We start from the raw sequence: 23,107 nt of genomic DNA, 5'->3' as shown, positions 1-23,107 counted from the left end.
CAATAGTCGAACCATAGACAATCTAAACTTGTTATGCAGCTTAAAAAACATCCGTTAATATACATATAACAGTTTCAAGATAGTTATATCATAGGTGTATCTAATTTTTCCATGAAAACACGTTTTAACAAGAAGCATGTGTGCTGGTGGCAACAAAAATCCGAGTCGAAGACGTGGAGATTTGCATCTGCACGAATGCTTTTTGTTGAAAAAATATTTTTATGCATTGTGTTTTTTCGATTTTCCACAGGAAAAATTAAATGCCCGAATGGTTTGACAAGACTATTTCATGAGACCACAATCATTTGTTATCAAAGGTATTGTAATTTTTGTCAAGTTTTGCCTAAGGTAAACTCCTCAGAATAATAAACATAGATAGAGAGTATATGTCATTTGTGGTAAGTAAATTTTGTCCCTATATGAACTATCAAATTTGACATTAAGCGCGCTGAAATGAAAGCATAAGTGATACGATATTTCACTCAATTCGGGAGTATCTCCACAAAGAACGCACTTCTTATGTCCCATAGTGAATCAACGTTTCAAATTAACTCAAAATACATTGAAATATATACCTAAATATATCAGAAATTCAGAAAACAAACTTCAAGCTCGCCAAACGACGTGAAACAACCGATGACACTAGTACAGCAAAAGTTGTCAAACCTTGGATTTCAGCAGGTAGATACAGAAAATAATAAATATTCTGCTTATTATAAATTCGACAATTACGAAAAATATCGGATTCCAAATATTCAAATTTGCATATTTAATCGGGAATCACTCAAATAAATATATTTCTCTATTTCTGTATCGTAATGAGTTCATTACAGTTCTAAAAAACAGTGTTGTAATGAACTCATTACAGCATCGTTTTCAGATATATTTTTCGTTTTGTGGTTGTCTATGCTGACTTCCAATCCTATCAAATTTAAACAAACGTCAATAATTGTCAATATAATATAATTTGGGGATATAGAGAAATGATTCGCTACATATTCGCAAATTCTCATAATTCTGGTAGTGTTCAATCGATTTCGTCAGACATAATTCACGAATTTAATGTGTAATTGTAAATTATGTCTAAATTCGAAACATACGATTCATATTTAAATTCCGTAATCTGTCAATTTTCGTAACAGTCATACCAACTGCCAAGATACAATACAAAAGTCACTAGGATATATAATCTGAATTTTTCATTGAATTTCGACAATATTTCGCAAAACTTGACTGAAATAGAGAAAATATCGTCTAATACTCGTTGCAGAAGGCAATTCCAACACTCATGCGTTCCAAAACTCGCTCCTTCGTCGCTCGTTTTCGAATTTCGCATTCGTGTTGGAATAGGAGCCCATTCTGCAACTTGTTTTAGAATATACTATTCATTCAATATACTATACATTCAGAATGATATAGTCAAATTGTGGATTTGAAAATATATCACAATCCGACAACGTAATCTAACCATGTTGGGGACATGTAAAAATTGTGTATACTCCCTCCATCTATGTTTATTACTCTATGGACCAAACTATTTCATGAGACTATAATTATTCGTTATCAAAGGTGCTGCCAGACAGTATTTCCATCTAAATAAAATTTGTAATTCCAAACTGATCATATGTTATTGGTGGAAATCAAGACGAGAGTTACAGTCGCTTTAAAATCTGTTTTAGTGACTACCGAAAGAGAAATTACAAAACACTATTCTATTTACGAGATATCATTCGATTCCCGAAAATTGTTCTCGGTTCAACAATAATCGATACGACGAACCTCAGTCCATCAAAACGCGTAATCGAAAACACAAAACAAACCCATAACCCAAACATCCGTGATTCCGTACCGAAAAGAAACCCCAACGGGTCCGAAACCCCGGCAATTACAAAAGATCGAACCGTACACGGGATCCCAACCCGACCCTCTCCTACGCCGTCGGATCCCAAAGCCGTCATTCGGAAATTTCCCAATTAGAAGTACACACACACAGAGCAGAGAAGGCCTCACGGATCGAATCCCGCGCGACCCTATATGAACATCGTTAGTCGGAACGCTGCCGACAATGCCGAGCCAACTTCCCGGCAGGCGACGCACAAAGTTCGCCCCCCACCCCTCCACCTCCACCAACTCGCTCTCTCAGTTCACCGACGAAATACGGTAACGTGTCCCAAATCTGACGTTCACCATCTCCGCCTGAAAATCCGGCAGCTTTTATCAGACCGCGACGGAGGCGGCGGCTCCGATAATTTAATCCCCCGGCCGGGAGCGTACACACGGGCCGCGCCGGCAACGGGATTAAGAGCGCTATCCGACAATCTGAAAACAGATGATAGCAGCGGCACTGGTCGGTCGTTCGGTGCCGAATGGCTCGCCCGGTGACGTGATGCATGTAATAATGACGGTCGGAGCGATATTTCCATATCTGATCGTCGGATCTGGCGTCCAGGTGTGACTACTGTGTCACGGTTTTTCGACCGCCGCTTGACGTTGGTTGCATGATTGAAGGGGTTCCTGGAAAAAGCTTTTTAAGTGCCGTATGTCTACGTCACCCCGGGAAAAACGATAGCTTTGAAAGCCGAATGGGAACTTTGAATTTTACTAAGTTGAACTCTTTCACGAAATATTCATCAAATACGGTTATATGGACATATGAGCTACGTCAAATTATAAAATGTAATAATTGTAATATATGAGGTGTAGCAAAAAGAAATCCATTATTTCTAAATGAAAAACAAGGCTTTAATTACCACAGCGAATTTTTCACCAACGAAATTGTTCGCCAAGGACAGAAACAGATGGTAACACTTGTTGCCAAGTCCGAACTATAAAGTGGGTGCATAGGAACCTCCCAACGAACCTCTCGGAGCTTCTGGCGAGTCACTATCGATGTGTGTGTGTTGTCCTGATGTAACACAATTCCCTCTGCTATTGGCCAAATCTGAACGCTTCTGGACGATTGCTTCCTTCAGACGGTACAATTATTGACAATTCATTTCCGAGTTAACAGTTGGGCCGTATGGGAGCAGCTCATAGAAGATAATTCCTTGCCAATCCCCTCAAACACACAGCTAAACATTCCTGACCCTCAATCCAGGCTTGGCCTCCGTTTTCGCTTGACGTTGTCGTAAATGATCCACTTTTTATCACCAATCACTATCTGCTTCAAAAATGGGTCGATTTTTTAGCGATTCAGCTGCGATTTGCAGATGGAAATTCGGTCCATGAGGTTTTTTTGTGTTAACTCGTGTGGTAGCCATACATCGAGCTTCTTCTTTTAACCAGCCTTAGGCAATCGAAACAGTGCTTACATGACAGTCGGACTCGGCAATATCCATGATTTCATGGAAATTTTCGACAATTGGACTCTCAGTGCGTGATGCATCTTCGACATCAAAATTACCGAGAGGGAATTGACAAAACCAAAATTGTGCGTGACTGGCTGTTACAGTATCAGGATCATAAACATTATCTACATTTTCAATCGCCTGGTGGCATTTTCGCCTTTATCGAAGAAAAACTGTAAAATATAGCGTATTTTCTATTTGTTAATGTTCATCTATGACGCTCACTCAAACTAAACTAGTCAACTAATCACAAAACTATCAGAAAGTGCCATATAGTGGAACCCGATAGGACTCATCTAATGGAAAATACATATAACTAAAGCCATCTTTTGAAAAGTCCTATAAACATGGGCCCGTAAAAACTTGTTTTTTTTTGGAGATGCAGGATGTTTCTTGTAGTCCAACTTTTTTGTGATGATTATATCACTTTATCTAATATTTATTAGCTATGAATTGGGTATATAAGTACCAAAACTTATAATTTATTTGTTCATCGCAGCTTACTAACTGAATCTTCGAAATTTTGTTCGAGGATTAATAGAAATGTTTTCCTCGGAATCGGTAGCAAATACGACAAAACTACAACAAACCAAAAAGTGTAATACTGAACCAAAGTTTCTTTTTACATTATTCTAAACTACCGGTGGTCAACCAAATAAAAAGTTCTGGAGGAAAGAAGAAAAAATATCTCCCTGTAATTTGCATTCAAAGTTCAAAGTAGTTCATACCATGACGAAAACTTTAAATTGGAATGTCTATGTCAAATTTAAGTTGATTTTTTCGTGAAGGGGAGTTGTTATTAGAAAAAAAATTTAAAAAAATCTATTTTAACATCCTGCATCTCTCGTAAATTAAAAGTTCGCAGATTTTTTTTTTATTGTACCTGTATGTGTATAAATGTATATACTTGCGAAACCTTGCTCCCAAAGAAAAAGAACAAATTCTAGACGAGCAAATTCTAAAATCTTTCTTCAACACTCCAACTCTCATGAATAAGATAATTCGCAAGGTTCGGCAAGTCCTAGTAAGTAATTCCAGCTTTAGTTCCCCGATAGCAGAACCATATTCCCGAAATGTAACAAGGCTTCCGACCTCACCGGAACCAGACGTACGATTTCCGTTTTCCACTGCGCTAACCTCCGATACATATTCGACGACGTCTAATTTAAAGTCGTTTTTTTTTCGTTAGATCAGAGAGCAATGGACGTGACATCAATTAAATTAAGTGAGAACATGCCAACACCGATAATTTCAAAGGTCAAATCAAATCTACTTTAAGATATTTCACTGGTGATTGTAGTTGTTGCCAAAATAAAACCATTTTCTTCCAGTTATGAAATGAGATTTCTTATTTTCATTGATGAAAAAATTTGAGAAGAACACTGTGGAGAGCTTTTGAGGCATAGAAATGAAATCGTATTTGAGGACCTGTTGCACCAAAGAACTATTCAGTCTTTTCTTTTTCTGTCTGAAAAATTGAACATTACCAAGTGAAAGAGTCGCAAGTTTAATACAATAGACCCTAGAATTACTCAACGCACATCATTTTTCCACTTTGCAAAGTCAAAAATAGCAAAACAGTTTGATACAATAGACCACATGTAACAATTCCAAACAGTAAAAATATTTATTCGAATTTTTGAGTCTGCATTTGAAATCAATATGGAAATTCAATAGCACTCGTTTTTATTGCTTATTTGTTAACTACTTTGTGATCTGAGATCAAAGAAATGAGAAAAGTCTCCCCCTGTGAGCGTGTGGGCATGTATATAAATTTAAGATTTGCTCTATAGCGAGTTATTTATTAGGTAATTAAAATTTACGATTTTTTTTGCTCAGACTGGAACGAACATTTTCCAGAATTCATTTACTTCTGTATTAAATCCTTTTTCTTGGATGCATTCCAATTTCGTAACAGTCGCTTACTTTCTATTGTGAAATAGTTGAAAACGACAACTATCAACAAACTGTATCCAAATGAAGCTTTCCTTGAAGTTGTTATCTTGCGGTGAAGAGTGGTTACTGTAGGTACTCTTGTATTGCATGCAATCTTATCATAAATTGTCACAAAGACTAACGCCACACACTTCGAATAATTTATTTCCTGTGTGTTTAGTAGACAGTGGCCTGTCTTGGTATTGTTATGGTAACTAGCTCAAGCACCACCCATGCAAAGACAAGCATCGAACAAATAGAAAGAAGTCGCGATTATTAACTTCATATCACAAAAAAGATTTGAGAATTTTTTTTTTGCTGAGCCGGGACAATTTATCACATTTGTATCAAAACAATGGGTTAAAAGACAGATTTTGAAATCACCTCCTTCAACGCAAGAATACGTTTACTCTTTCCCGAAAAAAAAGACTTTATTTTAGCAATAAACTCAAGTTTCATCGCTACATTAGTTATTGTTTCAAAAAAGAATAAAAACGAGTTTCGCATATCGATAAAATACTTTTTGGGATAGCTAAAGATACTCTTTAAGCAAAGCAATGGCAATGTTATTATTCGGACTCTGCCCTATCGACAACAACGGTTAAAAGCCGCTGAAGAGAAAGAAATTTGGCTTTCTAATAAATTGATTGACCAGGTTGAAGCCTATTTCAAAAGCATCGATCTATCTTTCTTTTCTTTTCATTTCTGAAGGCGATTATGTTTACGAATAAAATCGCATTTTTGTAGAAAAAAATGTTTTTACTGGTTAGGCCAGTAGTAGTTTAATTGATAATGATCGATAATTATATTAATCTCAATGTTGAAATCAAACCAGTATTTTTTAAAATTCATATTATTCTCTTAGACCATCAGTTCTTGGATTCTTCAATACTGATGTCATATGAGGAATAAAGTTTCAACAGTTCTTTGATGTAGAAATCCAACAATTGGTTACGTTAGGTGAGAGTCATACAAAAGGATGATGATATTTATCTGAATTATAGTGTGAAAATGGGAAGTAGTAAAATTTAATGTTTTTCCATCAAAAACCATACAATATAACTACATTAAATTCTATTATATGGTCTTCAACGAATAGATGTGTCTTTCATTCAGTTATTTTATTTTTATTTCAATAATTCTTTTTTTGCAATAACTTATTATTAGTTGTATAGTACCTACTTTTCCTCAATATTTATACAGCGGGAAAGATGCTTGTTCATGATTTCATATAACTGCAAAAATAATTTTTACAATTGTCTTGTAGTAGTGTTTTAGAATTACATGATACCTCATGAAAAAATTTTGAAATTCGTCATTGAAATAATCATACAATAGACACAAAATGAATTAAGTCTCGAATTAAATGAAAATATTTATTTAAAAAGTGTCCCCCATTTCGAGAATAAAATCAAAAAACCCTAATTTTCGAAACGGGTGACATTTTGAAAAACTTTTGCAAAATGTATTGTAATGCTCCCTAATTTAACTATAATACCTCTTGTAATACTAACAGAAAATTAAGAAAGGAAATTTATTGTATTGTTTTTAAACTGTGAGTAATAAAAAATATTTATCAATGTTCGCCAAATGTATGTTCTTTGTAAGCTTTATTTATATTTTGTAAGAATTGTATAGTTTATACCTTTACTTCGAAAGTGGTACAAGTTTAAGGTATTATTTGGTTGAAATGATGTTTTTTGACAATTCCTTGCTATGAAAATAATCAAGGATCTGACACGGAACCTTAGTTCCCAATGATAATAACCATCCGGGAAAAGTTGATGATGGATGGAACACAAATTATAAAGTTAGAATTTTATTGATATGATTCAAAATGCAGAGGCAGCAAAAGTTGAAAAGCCTACAGACGGCAAATCTATAAATCCGCTACTGAACACTGTCCATTTTGAAGATGTCGCTACATTTGTTGTTGATTGAAAAATTGATAAAAATATTATATTGACGAAACACCGTTTTCTTCATGGTAAAAAATACTGTCCAAGCAAAGCAATGGCTTGTCGAGTGTAATTCAGACTGCTCCATCGGCGTAATTTCGGGACCCCGAAACTTAACGACGTTCCCGACCTCCTAAAATAACCGCCGGCCGCCCGCGATACATATTCGATCAACCGGTGCCCCCCGTCTAATAAGAAATCGATAGGTGGGGGGGTACTAACCCGTCCTCCGTTGTTATATCCCAGACATCGACCGTGAACTCCGCTCGCACGCCGAAGTCCCCCAAACGGAACCCTGGGCCATATTGAATAAATCCATTAATCGATATGACCCCTCGTTAAGTTCGCCATCCGGCGCGCTACGAAAAATATGACGCCGCGGAGCCGTCAACGTAAAAATGGCACCTATAAAAGTGATTGTCGACGACGAAACCACCCCAGCGTTGCCGCCGAACGGCAAACTCACCCCCCACCCCTCCCGCTCTGGTCCCTCGACTCGGATCGGGCTCCCCCCCTCCCGTGTCTTCCGACCCCGGCTGCATTCGGAGTTGATTGAACATAACACGGCCGGAACGATGCCGGTCGATTCTGTCCCATTGATCGCAGTTTCGGATGGAAATGAGGAAGATGGACCGATGGGTCGATTCAGAGAATCCCCTCGGTTTTTCGGACCGCGGCCGAAAGTTTGCGACGCGTCGCTATGATTCATTTTCGGCGGCGTCGAAAACAAAGCGGCGTTCGCTGCTGCGACCGAATCGAGACGCTGTTCCGGACGAAAAAGCTGGGATTCGTAGAGAGTAAACGTAGATAGAGGAAGTATACGCAGTTTTTACGTGTCCCCAACATGGTTAGATTACGTTGTCGGATTGTGATATCTTCAAATCCACAATTTTACTTTATCATTATGAATGTATATTACATTGAATTAATAGTATATTCTAAAACAAGTTGCAGAATGGGCTTCTCTTTCAACACGAATGCGAAATTTTTGATGGTCTGAGGTTCGTCGTATCGATTATTGTTGAATCGAGAACAATTTTCAAGAATCGAATGATATCTCGTAAATCGAATAGTGTTTCGTCATTTCTCTTTCGGTAGTCACTAAAACAGATTTTGAAGCGACTGTTACTCTCGTCTTGATTTCCACCAATAACATATGATCAGTTTTGAATTAAAAATTGTCTTTAGATGGAAATACTGTCTGGCAGCACCTTTGATAACGAATAATTATAGTCTCATGAAATAGTTTGGTCCATAGAGTAATAAACATAGATGGAGGAAGTATACACAATTTTTACATGTCCCCAACATGGTTAGATTACGTTGTCGGATTGTGATATATTTTCAAATCCACAATTCTTCTATATCGTTATGAATATATATTATATTGAATGAAATATATTTATTTGACTGATTCCCGATTAAATATGCAAATTTGAATATTTGGAATCCGATATTTTTCCTAATTGTCGAATTTATAATAAGCAGAATGTTTATTATTTTCTGTATCTACTTGCTGAAATAAAAGGTTTGGCAAATTTTGCTTTCCTAGTGTCTTCGGTTGTTTCACGTCGTTTGGCGCGATTGAAGTTTGTTTTCTGAATTTCTGATATAACGGGTGTTTTTTTTTTTCGAGGTATATAACTTTAAGTTGGCATTACTATTCAAGATGGCGACCGATTTAACAGCTGTCAAGTGATTTATTCTCAGTTTGGTTTGGTTTGGCAATTTATCATGAATAGACTCACGCCTGAACAACGCTTGCAAATAGTGCAATTTTATTTCGAAAATAATGGTTCTGTGCGGAATACGTGTCGCGCACTACGTCCATTTTATTTTGTTTAGCGATGAAGCGCACTTCTGGTTGAATGGCTACGTCAACAAACAAAACTGCCGCATTTGGAGTGAAGCTAATCCTCAAGTGTATGTCGAAGCACCGTTACATCCAGAAAACTGACTGTTTGGTGCGCTTTATGTCCGTACTTTTCAAAAACGATGATGGCCAGAACGTTACAGTCAATGGTGATCGGTATAAAGCCATGATTACTAACTTTTTCATTCCTGAATTGAACAACCATGATGTCCAGGAGCTGTGGTTCCAACAAGACGGCGCAACATATCACACAGCTCGTGTCACAATCGATTTATTGAAAGACACGTTTGGTGACCGACAAATTTCACGTTTTGGACCTGTGAATTGGCCTCCAAGATCTTATGATTTAACACCGCTAGACTACTTTCTGTGGGGCTATGTAAAGTCATTGGTCTATGCGGATAAGCCACAAACCCTTGACCATTTGAAAGACAACATTCGCCGTGTTATTGCCGATATACGGCCACAAATGTTGGAAAAAGTCATCGAAAATTGGACGTCCAGATTGGACTACATCCGAGCCAGCCGTGGCGGTCATATGCCAGAAATCATATTTAAAATGTAATGCCACAAGATTATCTTGCGGATAAATTAAATTCATGTCAATCGAAAAATCAATCGTTGTTTTATTGCAATTTAAAGTTCTATAGCTCTAAAAAAACATCCTTTATGAAGGTATATATTTCAATGTATTTTGAGTTAATATGAAACGTTGATTCATTATGGGACATAAGAAGTGCGTTCTTTGTGAAGAAACTCGCGATTTGAGTGAAATATCGTATCACTAATATGTTTTCAGTTCCGCGCGCTTCATATCAAATTTGATACTTCATGTTGGGGACAAAATTTGCTTACTGAAAATGACGTATGCTCCCTCTATCTATATTTATTACTCTGAGGTTCACATACATTTTATGACAGCCTAGTGCGTAAAAATTTACTCTATAATAGTTTCATAATTAAGAATACAGAGTGAGTTTCAAGTATGAAACGTCTCATTGAACAAATTTTCAGTGGTAATATCCCTGATACATTGATAATAGACGAGATAATCTTATGACAATGGACAGCTCGTTCCTTGGTAACAGCCTCAGCCTTCAGCTTCCGAGTTCCGGCTGTAACCAAGATACGAACGAGCTTGAGAAATTTGTCATGCAATTATGAGGCATTTTACAAATGCCCGAGGGATATTCGACGGAAAATTTTTTATCTTTTAGTATCAACGTCAATTCTTCTAAGCTCCTATGTTCATTCAATAATCCATAAATATTCCCCAATTATATTTGTGACTGCATGTTGCATTTCTGGGAATTTTTCCTTGATTAGCGGATTTGTACTTTATTATACTCTGAACATTCGCATTGCCAAAACGTGACGTTTTGAAATTAATTTGAAATGAAGCTGTCAAACTCAATCGTGTTGTCATAGTAATTCATAATTGCACTGAATGCAATTATCGAAGGTAATACCACGAGTGCTTCAAATATTATAAATAATTTTTTCTTTTCCACGAAAACTTGTGTATTTGGCAAAAACATGAAAATAATTAGGTTTGTTCGAATATTTTTACGTCAGTGATGGGTGATGAAAAAAAATTATCTGTTACGCAGCTAGATATGTCAAATTCCCTTGTGTCAAGAAAAAAATTGAATCGTTTTGTTATTTAATATCCTTTTCAGGTGTATAGTTTCAGATATCATTCAGGATTCTGTCGAGGATTCTGCTTTCTTACAAGTTGTAATACTATTTGAAATTTTTGAATAAAAATTGTTCATACAAATAGAACTTTAATGTTTTAGAATAACATAAAATGATCTGATTTTATTCCTTCACGAAATGAATTTCTAAAGATTTGGAAGATTGTCTATTATTATACGACTTGACATACAAATCGAAGCTCTAACATTTTCATTGTTGGGTAAACCGTCATTAAATAAGATTATTCCATTCATTCTCCCGATTCAATTAATTTACATAAATAGAATGAACAGAGTAACAAGTGTTTGATAGTAACACCCTTCGGTGTCAGTCATAAAAAAGTCTAGGATTAGCCACCTTCAAGGACCTTTCATAGACCATGATTAGTTTTTATAGGGGCCTCTTCCGGAATAAATGGAAGCAGGTAAGAAACGTACGGTATATGTCTCAATACCTGCGAGTACCCAAATAGGTGTCAATGACTTACAAGAAGTCGGCTATTTAGTAACAACAATATTCACTTTGTGTAACACCTGTACACACAGGTTGAATAATTGGCATTACAGTGACTCAAAGAAGAAAGGTATACCTAGAGTAATTATTTTAATTCCAGAAAACAATGGTTATCTGTGCTACGCTTATTATTGATTTTATAATTGAGGAAATAACAATGTTTTTGAATGTTCGATTTTGTGCTGAAAAATGTATCAATTTAAATTTGAGCAGTGGTTCAAAAATATAATACAATATATTGGACATGAAATATGTAGTTTTACGTCTAATGACATGTAAATTCAAAAGCATTCATAATTTGGTCTTTTTGCAGACTGGCGCTATGCAAAAATAATTCATTCCTCTCTATCATAGTGGTCAATGGTTATGCTTTAATTATATAATCCAAAAATAAATAAACAAAGCCCGTAAAATCAAGTTCAACAGAAATTAAATTCTGACAACTCACCGCAGGACTGATAACAATTTGGACAGTGAAATAATAAAAAATGCCCACCGCTGATCAGTGAAATAGCGAATGAATTATGGGTCATATATTCCACATATACAGGGTGATTCAACCTCAGTAGAAGAATTTCAGTTTGTGCAATTTCGAGCAATGAAATATTGATAGAGATATAGAAAATATTTCGTACCATTAGGAAGATAGGCGGTATATATTCTATATTCTATAGGTATCTTAATGAAAAATGGATCAATCGCCAAATAAAGCTCACTGCTTTCGGTGATTTTTTTCAGATTTTATTGGACTAAAGTATTCTTTATTCTTGAGGTGGATTGAGATCGTACTGTGATAAGGTTATGGTAGTAAAATTGAAATGGATAGCTCTCATCGATTGATAAGTATTATTGTACTTGAAAGGCGGTATTTCTGTCAGCATATTTTAAAAAGTACTTTTACTGATATGGATTGGCCTTTCTATTTACATATCTATAAGCCAGTAGTTTCGAATAAGCGAGCGAGTAACTAAGTACATATATAATAATTGATTGTTTTCTTTGGAGGTACTTGATCATCCTAAACCTGGAGCTAACCTAGCTTCGTTATAGGACCAAATTGGAATTACCTTTTTCATCAATAGATCAATTAAATCATCGGTAAAAAAAGGAATTGCTAGATACTATTTATTTTTCAAGTATCCTTAAACTCTAATCGAGTGGATTGGTTTCTGACACAGGAAGCTTACATAGCTTAAAGAATTATGGTAGTGAAATTGAAATGGATAGCTGTCATTGATCAATATATATTATTCTCGGTATTATTCAACCTGAAAAGCTATGTTTATGACAGCATATTTGTAAAAGTACTTTCTACTTACATATCTATAAGCTACTAGTTCCGGGTAACTAAGTATTATTGATTATTTTCTTTGTTAGTAGGTACTTGATCATCCTAAACCTGAACCTAACCTAGCTCCGTTATAAAAATTACCTTTTTCGGCAACCGTCCGGGAAGTGCTCACTTCCCGGACGCTTTTTCTCTGAGAAAGTAGCATTTCCCGGCCTAGTCCGGAAAGTACGTACTTCCCGGACTAGGCCGGAAAAGAATCATAGAATCCATAGCAACCGAAATAACGGCTGACAGTTCATATGAAATTAGTTGTCAAAAATTTGCATGTTTTTTTGATCGCAATCGCAATAAAATATGGAAAGTAGCAGCGATAGTGTTATTTTACATGGTTGCCGAAAAAATATTGTACGCAACACGCCCGAAAATGGTTTTTTTGGACTCACAGACTTCCAGGACTCGCTTACGCTCGTCCTGGAATTTTGTCTATTCGTCCAAAAAAACCCTATTTTCCGGACTTGTTACGTAAATTACTATTTATCATCACTATGATATCAAGTAAATCATTGGTGAAAAATTAAAATGCAACAATAAACTGCTGCATGCAAACGCCATTTTTATGCGTTATTGCGCTACACCTTCTAATTGGCCTATCAAATACCGATTTCAATTTAGATGAATCGCATGACAGGATGTCAATTTATGCAATTCCGAGCAATGAGATGTTAATACAACATATATTCTATACCTTATTGAAGAATAGATCGTACGCCGCATATATAGCTTACTGCCTTTAGGTAATTTGTGGTTTATATCCCTAACTTTCTTCTGGAATGATGTATTGTTTATTTTTGAGGTATCCTCAAACTCTGTAATCACGTGGATTGAGATCTGACTGCGAGGAGGCATACATAGCTCAGAATTGTGGTAGTGAAATTGAAATGGATAGCTGTCATTGATCAATAAGTATTATTGAATTTAAATCTTGAGTTTCGGTGTTTCTGACAGCATTTTTGTAGAAGTGCTTTTACTCATATGGGTTGGACCCGAGGTTGAACCTCGGGTTGAACTTTCGACATATATAAGCCACCAGTTTCGAGTAACTAGGTATAATCGATTTTCTCATTGAGTACTTGACCATCCTAAAGCTGGGCTTATAGGCCCAAATTGGAATAACTCTTTTTCCTCAATATGATTTCAAGTGAATCATCCATGAAAATGCTACAATAAACTGTTTAACCCAAACGATAGTTTGATACTTCATTGCGCTACACCATCTAATTGGCCAGCCAATACCGATTTCAATTTTTGACAAATCGCATGGCGGGATGTCAATTACGTCACAACTGTCAAATGTTGCGACGATGGATAAGTGATTTAATCTTCCAAGTCCGAATGTTAGAGATTAAATCCGCCTTATGTTCAAAAGAAAAAAAAGCGTAATATCCAAGGAACTGAAAACGACCATTCAAAATTATTTCGAGTTGTCGGCAGAAGGCGTCCTCTTAATGACCGTTGGTAATCGATAGCAACAATCAATCATCGCCACCAAAATCAGATATAAAATTTTCCGCCTCCTCTGATGCCACGCTCGGCGGCAGAGGGTGCGAGAAAAGGAGTAACCCTATAAAAAAGAGAAGGAAATCACGCTTTACCTTAAAGGGGGCATTGGGCACGTAGAGCGGCGGATCCCTCGCTGAACCCGTCATTTTATCCGAGATTGGAGGGATGCCCTCGTCTATATCACAAACACTAAAACGTCCGACTATCGAGTCTGCAGGCTTCGCATCATAACCCGCAGGCCTTCCGACGTGGAAACCCTTGGCTTTCACCCAAAACCTGAACTTGCTATTATCCGCACTCACCACTTCCTCGCCTCGCAACGTTCTCAAGATCCTCGCGTATTTCTTCAACGTAATGGTCTTGGTCTTTGCTAAGTCACCGTATGTCTGTATCACCCACGGCTGATAAGCCGCCAACATATCGTCCTTGCTGTCTGCCGAGAACCTCTGTCTTTTCATATTGTTATTCTGCTCGCCATTTTTACCAGACTTGCCGCTCTTCGCGCCGTTAGCATTCTTCCGTTTGGTTCCTCTTTTCTCCTTCTTCTCTTCCATTCGATGCGGTACTTCGTTATCGGTCAACATATCTGTGGCCATTGTCTTTCCGCCTAAAGCATATATCACTTTTCACCAGTCGAATGACAGTTTTTTCGAGCCGGCGGACACCTGCTGGCACATCTACGTATCTCGATTGAACAATGTCAATTTCTAAATACTCGAAAACAACGAAAAACAACTAACAGCTATCAAAATTGTACCTTCTCAGAGTGAAGATGTTAACTCACGCACAACACTCGAATAAACGGTCACAAATGCGTAGTTTTCACCGGTAATTGTTGACTTTACAGCAATTCTATGACACCAATCATCGATAATAAGGATCGTTGACAGCAGTCACAGAACTCAATCACTGAAAATCCTTCGAACTGTCAGTTGTAACTTGTTGACGCACACGTCCGTCTCACTAATTGTCACATGCGTCCGAAATCGGTCACAGAATTAAACGGAAGCCGTTGATTTCCGTGCGAAGCAGCGAAATCAAATATCCCAGTTGCGTGGCGCGCACCTAGATTTTGAATTATAAAAAGGCGTGAATGCGCAACACTGTCGGGAGTGCGGCTGACTGAGAGACCAGAGCAGGTTGGTATCCCGTACTGGAATGATAGGGATTCACGTCTCGTGCTCTCGTTTACGGGACCCTTTGGTATTTCCTCCCTCCCCTCTACTCCTCGTACGCCGGTTATGAAACGGCCCGTGCGGGGATCGCTGTAGGCGCTGCGGCGTGGCCCTTCTGTCGTGCTTTTGCGGTCTAGTGGATAATCACTTTGTTTCTGGCAGGGCGCATGTGGAAAGGCCGAAATTATTCCGAATATTTTTTTTGTTATGACTTTATCTAGTCGGATCGATGGGTTGGTTAACCTATTTTTGCTGGTTCTTCGGAAAAGAGAAATCCCATTTCAAACAAGGCATTATTTTTTAATTATCGTTTCGAAAATTAGCAGTCAGTATTTCCAGCAATGAATGAATGAAATTCAAAATATTTTTCAAGAATTAGCAATAAAGGTAGAAGTTAACCGTAATTATTCTTTTGCTGGGTTATGAATAAGAGGATTCGGTTCTAAAAATTTTAATATACACTCAGGTGCAAAAAAAATGCAACAAGTTGTTATTTCGTAAATTTTGAAGTCTCATAGTTTTTCTATTCTCAGCTCAATTTTCAATTTTTTTTCCTGTGAACTGTAGATAAAATTATCAACTTCAACTGGCATCTTCACTCTTTCGTTAAATGCTGGCTTATTAGGCACTAGATAGGGTTTATTAGAAGTTTGTTGTTAAACCTTAGTTTTGAAACATCCTGTGGCCAAATCCATTGTCTATTTTTTCAAATTACCATTTTTATCAAGAACCATTCCTTTTCAACATTTTATTCCAAATTTTTTTGTTATGACTTCATCAAGTCGGATCGATGAGTTGGTTAACCAATTTTCATATTATTAACAAAATATTTTCCAACAATTAGCAGTAAAGATATGAATCGATATTATCCTTTTTCCTGGGTTACAAATAAGAGGAATCGGTTCCAAAAATTTTTATAATACACTCGGGTGCAAAAAAAACCCAATAAGTTGATACTTCGTAAATTTTGAAGGCTTACAGTTTTTCCGTTTTTACCTCAATTTTTAAAATTTTTTCTGTGAACTTTAGATAATATAACTAATTTCAACTTGCATATTCACCCTTTTGGTAAATGCTAGCTCATTAGTCACTATATAGGGTTTATCAGAAGTTTCTTGTTGACCCTTATTTTGAACCTTCCTGTGGCATAATTTCATTCTCAATTTTTTTTGAATTACCAATTTTCATAAAGAACCATTCCGTTTCAACATTTTGTTTTTTGGTTCATGGCTTTAAGTGCACTAGTGCAGTTTTGAGAGAGAAATGAACTTGGTTTATAGAAAATAGAGAGAGAGAGAAATTAAATTTATTGATAAATCAAATGGCTATCGACCACAGTCTTCCAGGCAGTTGCATACATTTTTATATAACATATTATTTATAAGTATTAAAAAAAAATAAAAATAAACATCATCCTAGTGATTCCAAGTGTTTGAGTTATAGAAAATATTTTTCTGAATAAAAAAATGGTTCTTTAGGTTATTTTACGATACAGTTGAATTGATATGTTTCAAAGTTTAATTTTTTACTAGAATTCAATAAGTTTGCATAAATAAATTTCGAACTAATTGATTATCATTATAACTGGACAACATACTGTTGCCTTCTTATTGCTAGACACATAAAAAGAGCTTTCGCACTGACATTATGGCATATCTTTAAATTGAGTTAAAAGTTGATTTTATCCCTTGAAAATGAACTAAAGCACTTAAAGCCATGAATCAAAAAACAAAATAAAATATTGAAAAGATATGGTTCTTGTTGAAAATCGGTAAGTTGAATAAAATTGACGAAATTATTCCATTATTATTATCATTATGTTTCAAAATTAGGGTTTAATAATAAAATTCTTTTTAACCCTGTATTGTGACTAAGTGACTATTAAGCCAGCATTTAACAAAAGATTCAATATGCAAATTGAAATTAATAATTTTATTCACAACTCACTGAACAAAATTTCTAAAATTGAGCTAAAAATAAAAAAACTTAAATCTCAAATTTTACGAAATATAAACTTGTTGCGTTTAGATTGCACATGAATGTTTTCCCAATTATTTTAGGTAACAGATTTTTTTATTATTTCACCCAAATAGCTTTTCAACCACAATTAGTTCCAAGAATCCATCAGATTTATCGATTTATGTTCGAACTCAGTTATATCCTTCCACAAAGAAGTCTTCGAAATATTATTTGGAAAATGCATGTCGATCGGAGTAAACTTGTAGTAATCGATATGAAACAACTGTAATTATAAGATGCAGGCAAAATTTTTAATACAATATGATCAGAATTTTTAATGTAACGGGTTCTTTGAATTCGATGTGTAATATTCTCCGGATACTACAAAAATTAGAAAATATTTTCTCCAATTTTCGAGATGAACGAAAAATGGAATTTTCCATTTTCCTGAAACTATCATGAATTCTACATTTTTGATGCTATCGATATCAAACAAAAACATTATAGAACTAAAATTCCATAGAATCTGAAGGTTTTGCTAAAAAGTCAGTTTCTCACAAGTTTTTGAGTTGAAGTACAATGTCGAAATAATAGATTTATAAACAAAATAACTATGTATTATAACTTAAAAACGGTTTTTTTTTTCAGCCTAGCCATCTCATTCTATAGAAAATTTCAGTTCAATAATGTTCTTGTTTCACATCAAGAATGTGGAGGGTATGTTGGTTTGAACATAATGGAATATTCCAATTTTCGTTCATATCTCGAAACTGAAAGCAAATATCGACATGCAATTTTTTGTTACTTTCTTTCTCGAAAATAGCTAGAAAATGTGCCATCCAATTATTTTCCAATTGTTGTAGTTTCGGAAATCCATCATTGGACGCTGTAGGTTGTAGGTACTTGGTTATAAATGTGAGGAACGAATAAAAAATATGTATTCGATTTTTCTCCTGTGAATTGTGTTGCTGATATAATCGGTGATATGTATTTTATGTCATATCGATTTGTACCTGATTTTTTTGTTAGTTGAAAATGGTTTTTGATTATTTCCACGTGCATCATAGATCAAGGACAATTTTTAAGTTATTGATGACCGAACTGCTTCGTAATGAGGACAGTAATTGGTAAAAGTGATGGAAAACCGTAGAACTAGGTACCTACTTATGTAATTATATTCTTTTATAATGCAAGTGCAGAAGGTATTGATATTCTTCCACGAGTTTAACATTCAAAAACGAGCCACAAAGTGACGATTTTTGAATGAACGAGTGTTAAAATGAACCTATTATTTTCTTTAATTCACTGAATTTTCCCTTGAAATTAATGGAATATTCCCATAAATATCGTTGAGTGTTTTTGCATTGAAATATGATGGTAGGCAGAACTTTTCTCCCCATCACAAATTAGGCAGATAATAAATAAATCCGTGACAGGAGAGTTCTGAGTACCAACATATAAAAATGAAATATAACTATGGAATCTGTGTGAATCTGAGATATTCTCGCACGATATTGGTCTATAAAGTATCGCAGAATGAACGGATTTACCACAGAATTAAAGAAAATTTCTTTTAAGCAGAACAGAATTAAGTACATATATTTAAAATTATGATTTAAAGTCATGAAAAAGGTAAAAATTACGGCATGTGTTCAGGTCCTATGACAAATATTCTAAAAAGCCATCAACATTACTAAGAATACTGTAATATCGATAATGCACCAAAATTCTTGTTAATTCCTGGAGACTATATCAATTTTTTCATATTAATTTATTTCATAATGATTATCATTGTGGTGTTGTACTGGACACAATATCTTTTACCTAGGAATCCTTGATGTTTTGAAGTCACGATATTTTGTATAAATACGGCCTGTGAAAATTGTTCTAGCTCTCATTTTGGTTCAAATCAATGTTTATGAGAAATATCCTCAATTCATGTCAGTCAAAATTATGTCGAAACCTTGATTACACTTCTATTTTGTATACTGGAAGGTGGAAATTATCGTGCAATTTAGAATTGTTTTAAGCTGAAAATTTCAAGCTATAACTTATTATTTCTACATCAATCAAAAGAATATAATACAGAAATTCAGAACTACGCTTCGTGATGAAGTGTTTGCTTTTTTATTTCCACCAATTTACATTTTAAATAATTCTGCGCTGGTTAGACGTACAAATTTACCAGAAATATTTTTTTTCGGCAACCGTCCGGGAAGTGGTCACTTCCCGGACGCTTTTTCTCTGAGAAAGTAGCATTTTCCGGCCTAGTCCGGAAAGTATGTACTTCCCGGAATAGGCCGGAAAAGAATCATAGAATCCATAGCAACCGAGATAACGGCTGACAGTTCATATGAAATTAGTTGTCAAAAATTTGCATGTTTTTTGATCGCAATCGCAATAAAATATGGAAAGCAGCAACGATAGTGTTATTTTACATGGTTTCCGAAAAAATATTGTACGCAACATGCCCGAAAATGGTTTTTTTGGACTCACAGACTTCCAGGACTCGCTTACGCTCGTCCTGGAATTTTGTCTATTCGTCCAAAAAGACCCTATTTTCCGGACTTGTTCCGTAAATTACTATTTTAAATTGTTTTCACCATCATATGCCGAATTTGTTGATAAGTAACAAAAATTTTCTTCAGTTCGCTGAAATCTATTCATTGTTTATGAAAAATGAGCAAAGTGTACATATTTTACAACCCAGCCAACTGCAATGTTACATTCATTTAGGAATAAAGATCCTATATGTATAATTCTGATATACCTATAATAGCAGATATTATATTTCAGCTATCATTGTTGTTTCGATTCTTTTCGACTATTTTTCTTCCTTAATTCTTTTCTACTCAGCATCTTTAGTTTAGTAATCACGATATCTCTCTAGTGAAAGATCTGAAAAACTTGACATTTTCGAATCTTGTGGTTGAATTCGTTAACAGGCAAAATTCGACTATGGTTTTGAGATGTTCAATCAACCAATCAATTTCTAATACAAAAAAAATAAGTTTTAATAATGATTCATTGAAAAAAATTTTCACAAAATACTTCAAGCCAGAGCCATATGTTCAAAATCAATATGTGCAATAAATTTTGTGATATATAATATACAATTCAGAGCCATTCGAAATTTTGTTCTCTGATATCCAAATTCAATGGCGATGAAATTTTGCATTTGTATGTAGAAAAACAGTTTGATGAAGCTTCAAACAATATTTCATGTGGATCGCGTCTACAAAAACCATAGAAAATTAAAGAGGAATATCAGAGAAAAATACTCAATATTTCAGGAAAAACATATAATAATTTCAAACTTTTTGCTTAATATCGTGTTGATCCCGTCATCGGAAATATAGGACACATACACAGAATATAAAACCTGATATTTGGGTCATAACAGATCCAATTAAGTTGAAATTTTGTGTGTAGAATAGAATATTATTATGTATCAAGGTTAGAATGAAAATGTATGTATGTTATCTAAAATTCCTAATTTTTCTAATACTCAAATGTGGGTACACTTCCAACATGGAACATATATTCAATTATTTTTCAAATTAATCGATTTCATTCAATCATAGCCATCTTAATGTATAATTCCAACTTCGGCGAAGATTATGCAAATGCAGCTATAACTTTAAAATTATGGCATTGAAGTATAGGGAACATTAGGTATATGAAAAATATCCAGTACTTTTATGGATTTCAAAAGTTGAAAATTATACCAGTTCTGAAATAACAAAATTCATTATTATAGCGGAAAAATCACAAGATCCTTGCACACTAAAATCTATAAAAATCTTGCGATCCGTTTCCGAGATAATTGAGGCATTCTATACTTTAAACTCACTCTGTATCTATTTGTGCTTATTCATATAAGCATTTAATATTTATATTAAGTAACTTACCTCGACCTATCACCATACTGAACTTGGCATCGAGTTACTCAAAACAGTAATCGTAGCGTTAGAGGGTGATTTTTCAATATTTTTTTTTACCCTTCACATTTTTACGAAGTCTTATTTATTTTAATAATTAAATACCTCCGTTACTATGTGACATTAGATGTTTAAATTTTAAATTAAACATACTTTGGAATTACTCTCATTCTTGATCCATTATATGACTGCAGGTTATTTTTTTTTCTTTTCGAATAAATCAAGTATTGATTTCTTGAGAATTTGTGTGAATCATAATAAATCTTCCTGTAGACAATGAAACGTTCGGATTCGGAATAGAATCTAAAAAAATTGTTTTGCAAGCAGTGAAAGGATTGTTTTGACATCCTGGCAATGAAATTCTTCTTCGATATCTGATGTCATGCCTTTGCTAAAATAAATGGAATATAATACGTAGATATCTAATGTGTAAATTCCGACCAACTGATGTTAGTTTGTGCGTCCAATCTTACTGGTAATAAAAAAAAAACAGTTAACATATAAAAATTCCCAAATATTCAACGCCAAACGAGATGAATATCAGAATCCAGCGTCCTCTCGCCAACCGTCAAAAAACCCTTCAACATCCCCCATAGCAGCATCTTTTTCTCGACATGCCGGTTCTTCCCGCTGACCGAGAGCAAAAGAAAAAAAAAGCGCCCCCTACTAGAAACGTCAGATCGTCGTCTTTCTCATCTAACGGTCAGTCCGGTACCCGCTGGACCAACACTGACCTCTGACATCGCGTCTCAGCATCCAACCCTTCATTCCCATCATCATCCCGAGAAAACCAGCATCGCTAACCTGTAATGGGCCCGTCCACCTGGTGCGTGGTCGGCGGCTGTTTGCAAAGGAAAGAACTGGTTTGGGCGTTGGACAGCGGGCTCTCCCAGGTGTTTTTTATGGCCAGAATCGCACTAGGCGACGATGACTCGGAAAGGTGCACCCTCTTCTATAATAATTGTGTGTACTCGACGATGGAGATGGTCGGACTCGGTCAAGTGAAATAAGGAGTGGATTCGATCATATTTGGGGTATTTTGAAGTTCGATTTACAGAGTTAGGATTATTGAAATAAGTCGACCAATTTGGAATAAGCCAACGTTTCGTCTATAATGTCTATATATTTAGACTTTATCGAGGCAAGTTCATTTAGTCGAATACAGATGAATTAATCTGAGTACAGAAAATATTGGAACACTGTGTTAAATGTATAAAAACTCAAAAAGAATGGCAGAAATACTAAAAAATCTTTTACGAAATTTTGTAAAATCATCGTCGAAACAAACATTACCCATTTAACATGGGTAATGGTGGGTTTATGCACCATTCATAAGAACTAAGACTAAACCTAAGAACTAATAACTAAGAATTGAACGCTAATAAATCAATGAGGGCGTTTATGCACTTTACCTAAGAACTAAGAACTAACACTAGCACTAGAAAGTTGACCAACTTTAAACTAAGAACTAAGGGCTTAGGTGAAATATAGAAGTGCGCGTGCGCCGCATAGAATTTAAATATTAACTAGTACCAGTTTTTAACATTTCATGTTCCGTTATCGTAGTTTTATCGATGAAAAGTATGAGGTGTATCTGAAAAAATTTAATCTAATTTTCTTTACAATCAATATCAATGTCAAACAATCAAACATCAAAGTATAGAACAAATAGAAAGTAGTTCGACCACGTGCGCATTCCTGAACTAAAAACTAACAAGAAAGTGCATAAACGTCACTGAATTCTTAGGTTTAGTTCTTAGTTCTTAGTCCTTAGTTAGGTGCATAAACCCACCATAACACTGAATCTATAATCCTGCGTAGTTCAGAACGTTTCTGGCCCATTTCTGCACAACACAT

General features: G+C 35.3%; 1 protein-coding gene across 3 annotated transcripts in view; it reads right to left on the bottom strand.

Annotated features, from left to right (window-relative positions):
- LOC123672255 (nucleolar protein 4) overlaps positions 1–15,319 on the bottom strand; it is a 264,990-nt gene extending 249,671 nt beyond the window's left edge. For all 3 annotated transcript variants that reach the window (XM_045606287.1, XM_045606295.1, XM_045606299.1), the window contains exon 1: positions 14,268–15,319. In XM_045606287.1, the coding sequence (XP_045462243.1) occupies positions 14,268–14,771 (504 nt within the window). In that variant the 5' untranslated portion in view covers positions 14,772–15,319. The remainder of the gene's footprint in view (positions 1–14,267) is intronic.
- Positions 15,320–23,107: the final 7,788 nt, after the last annotated feature.

Source organism: Harmonia axyridis, chromosome 1 (genome assembly GCF_914767665.1).
Source record: "Harmonia axyridis chromosome 1, icHarAxyr1.1, whole genome shotgun sequence".
In the NCBI taxonomy this organism is placed as follows: Eukaryota; Metazoa; Arthropoda; class Insecta; order Coleoptera; family Coccinellidae; genus Harmonia; species Harmonia axyridis.
This window is presented reverse-complemented; position numbering and strand designations above follow the sequence as displayed.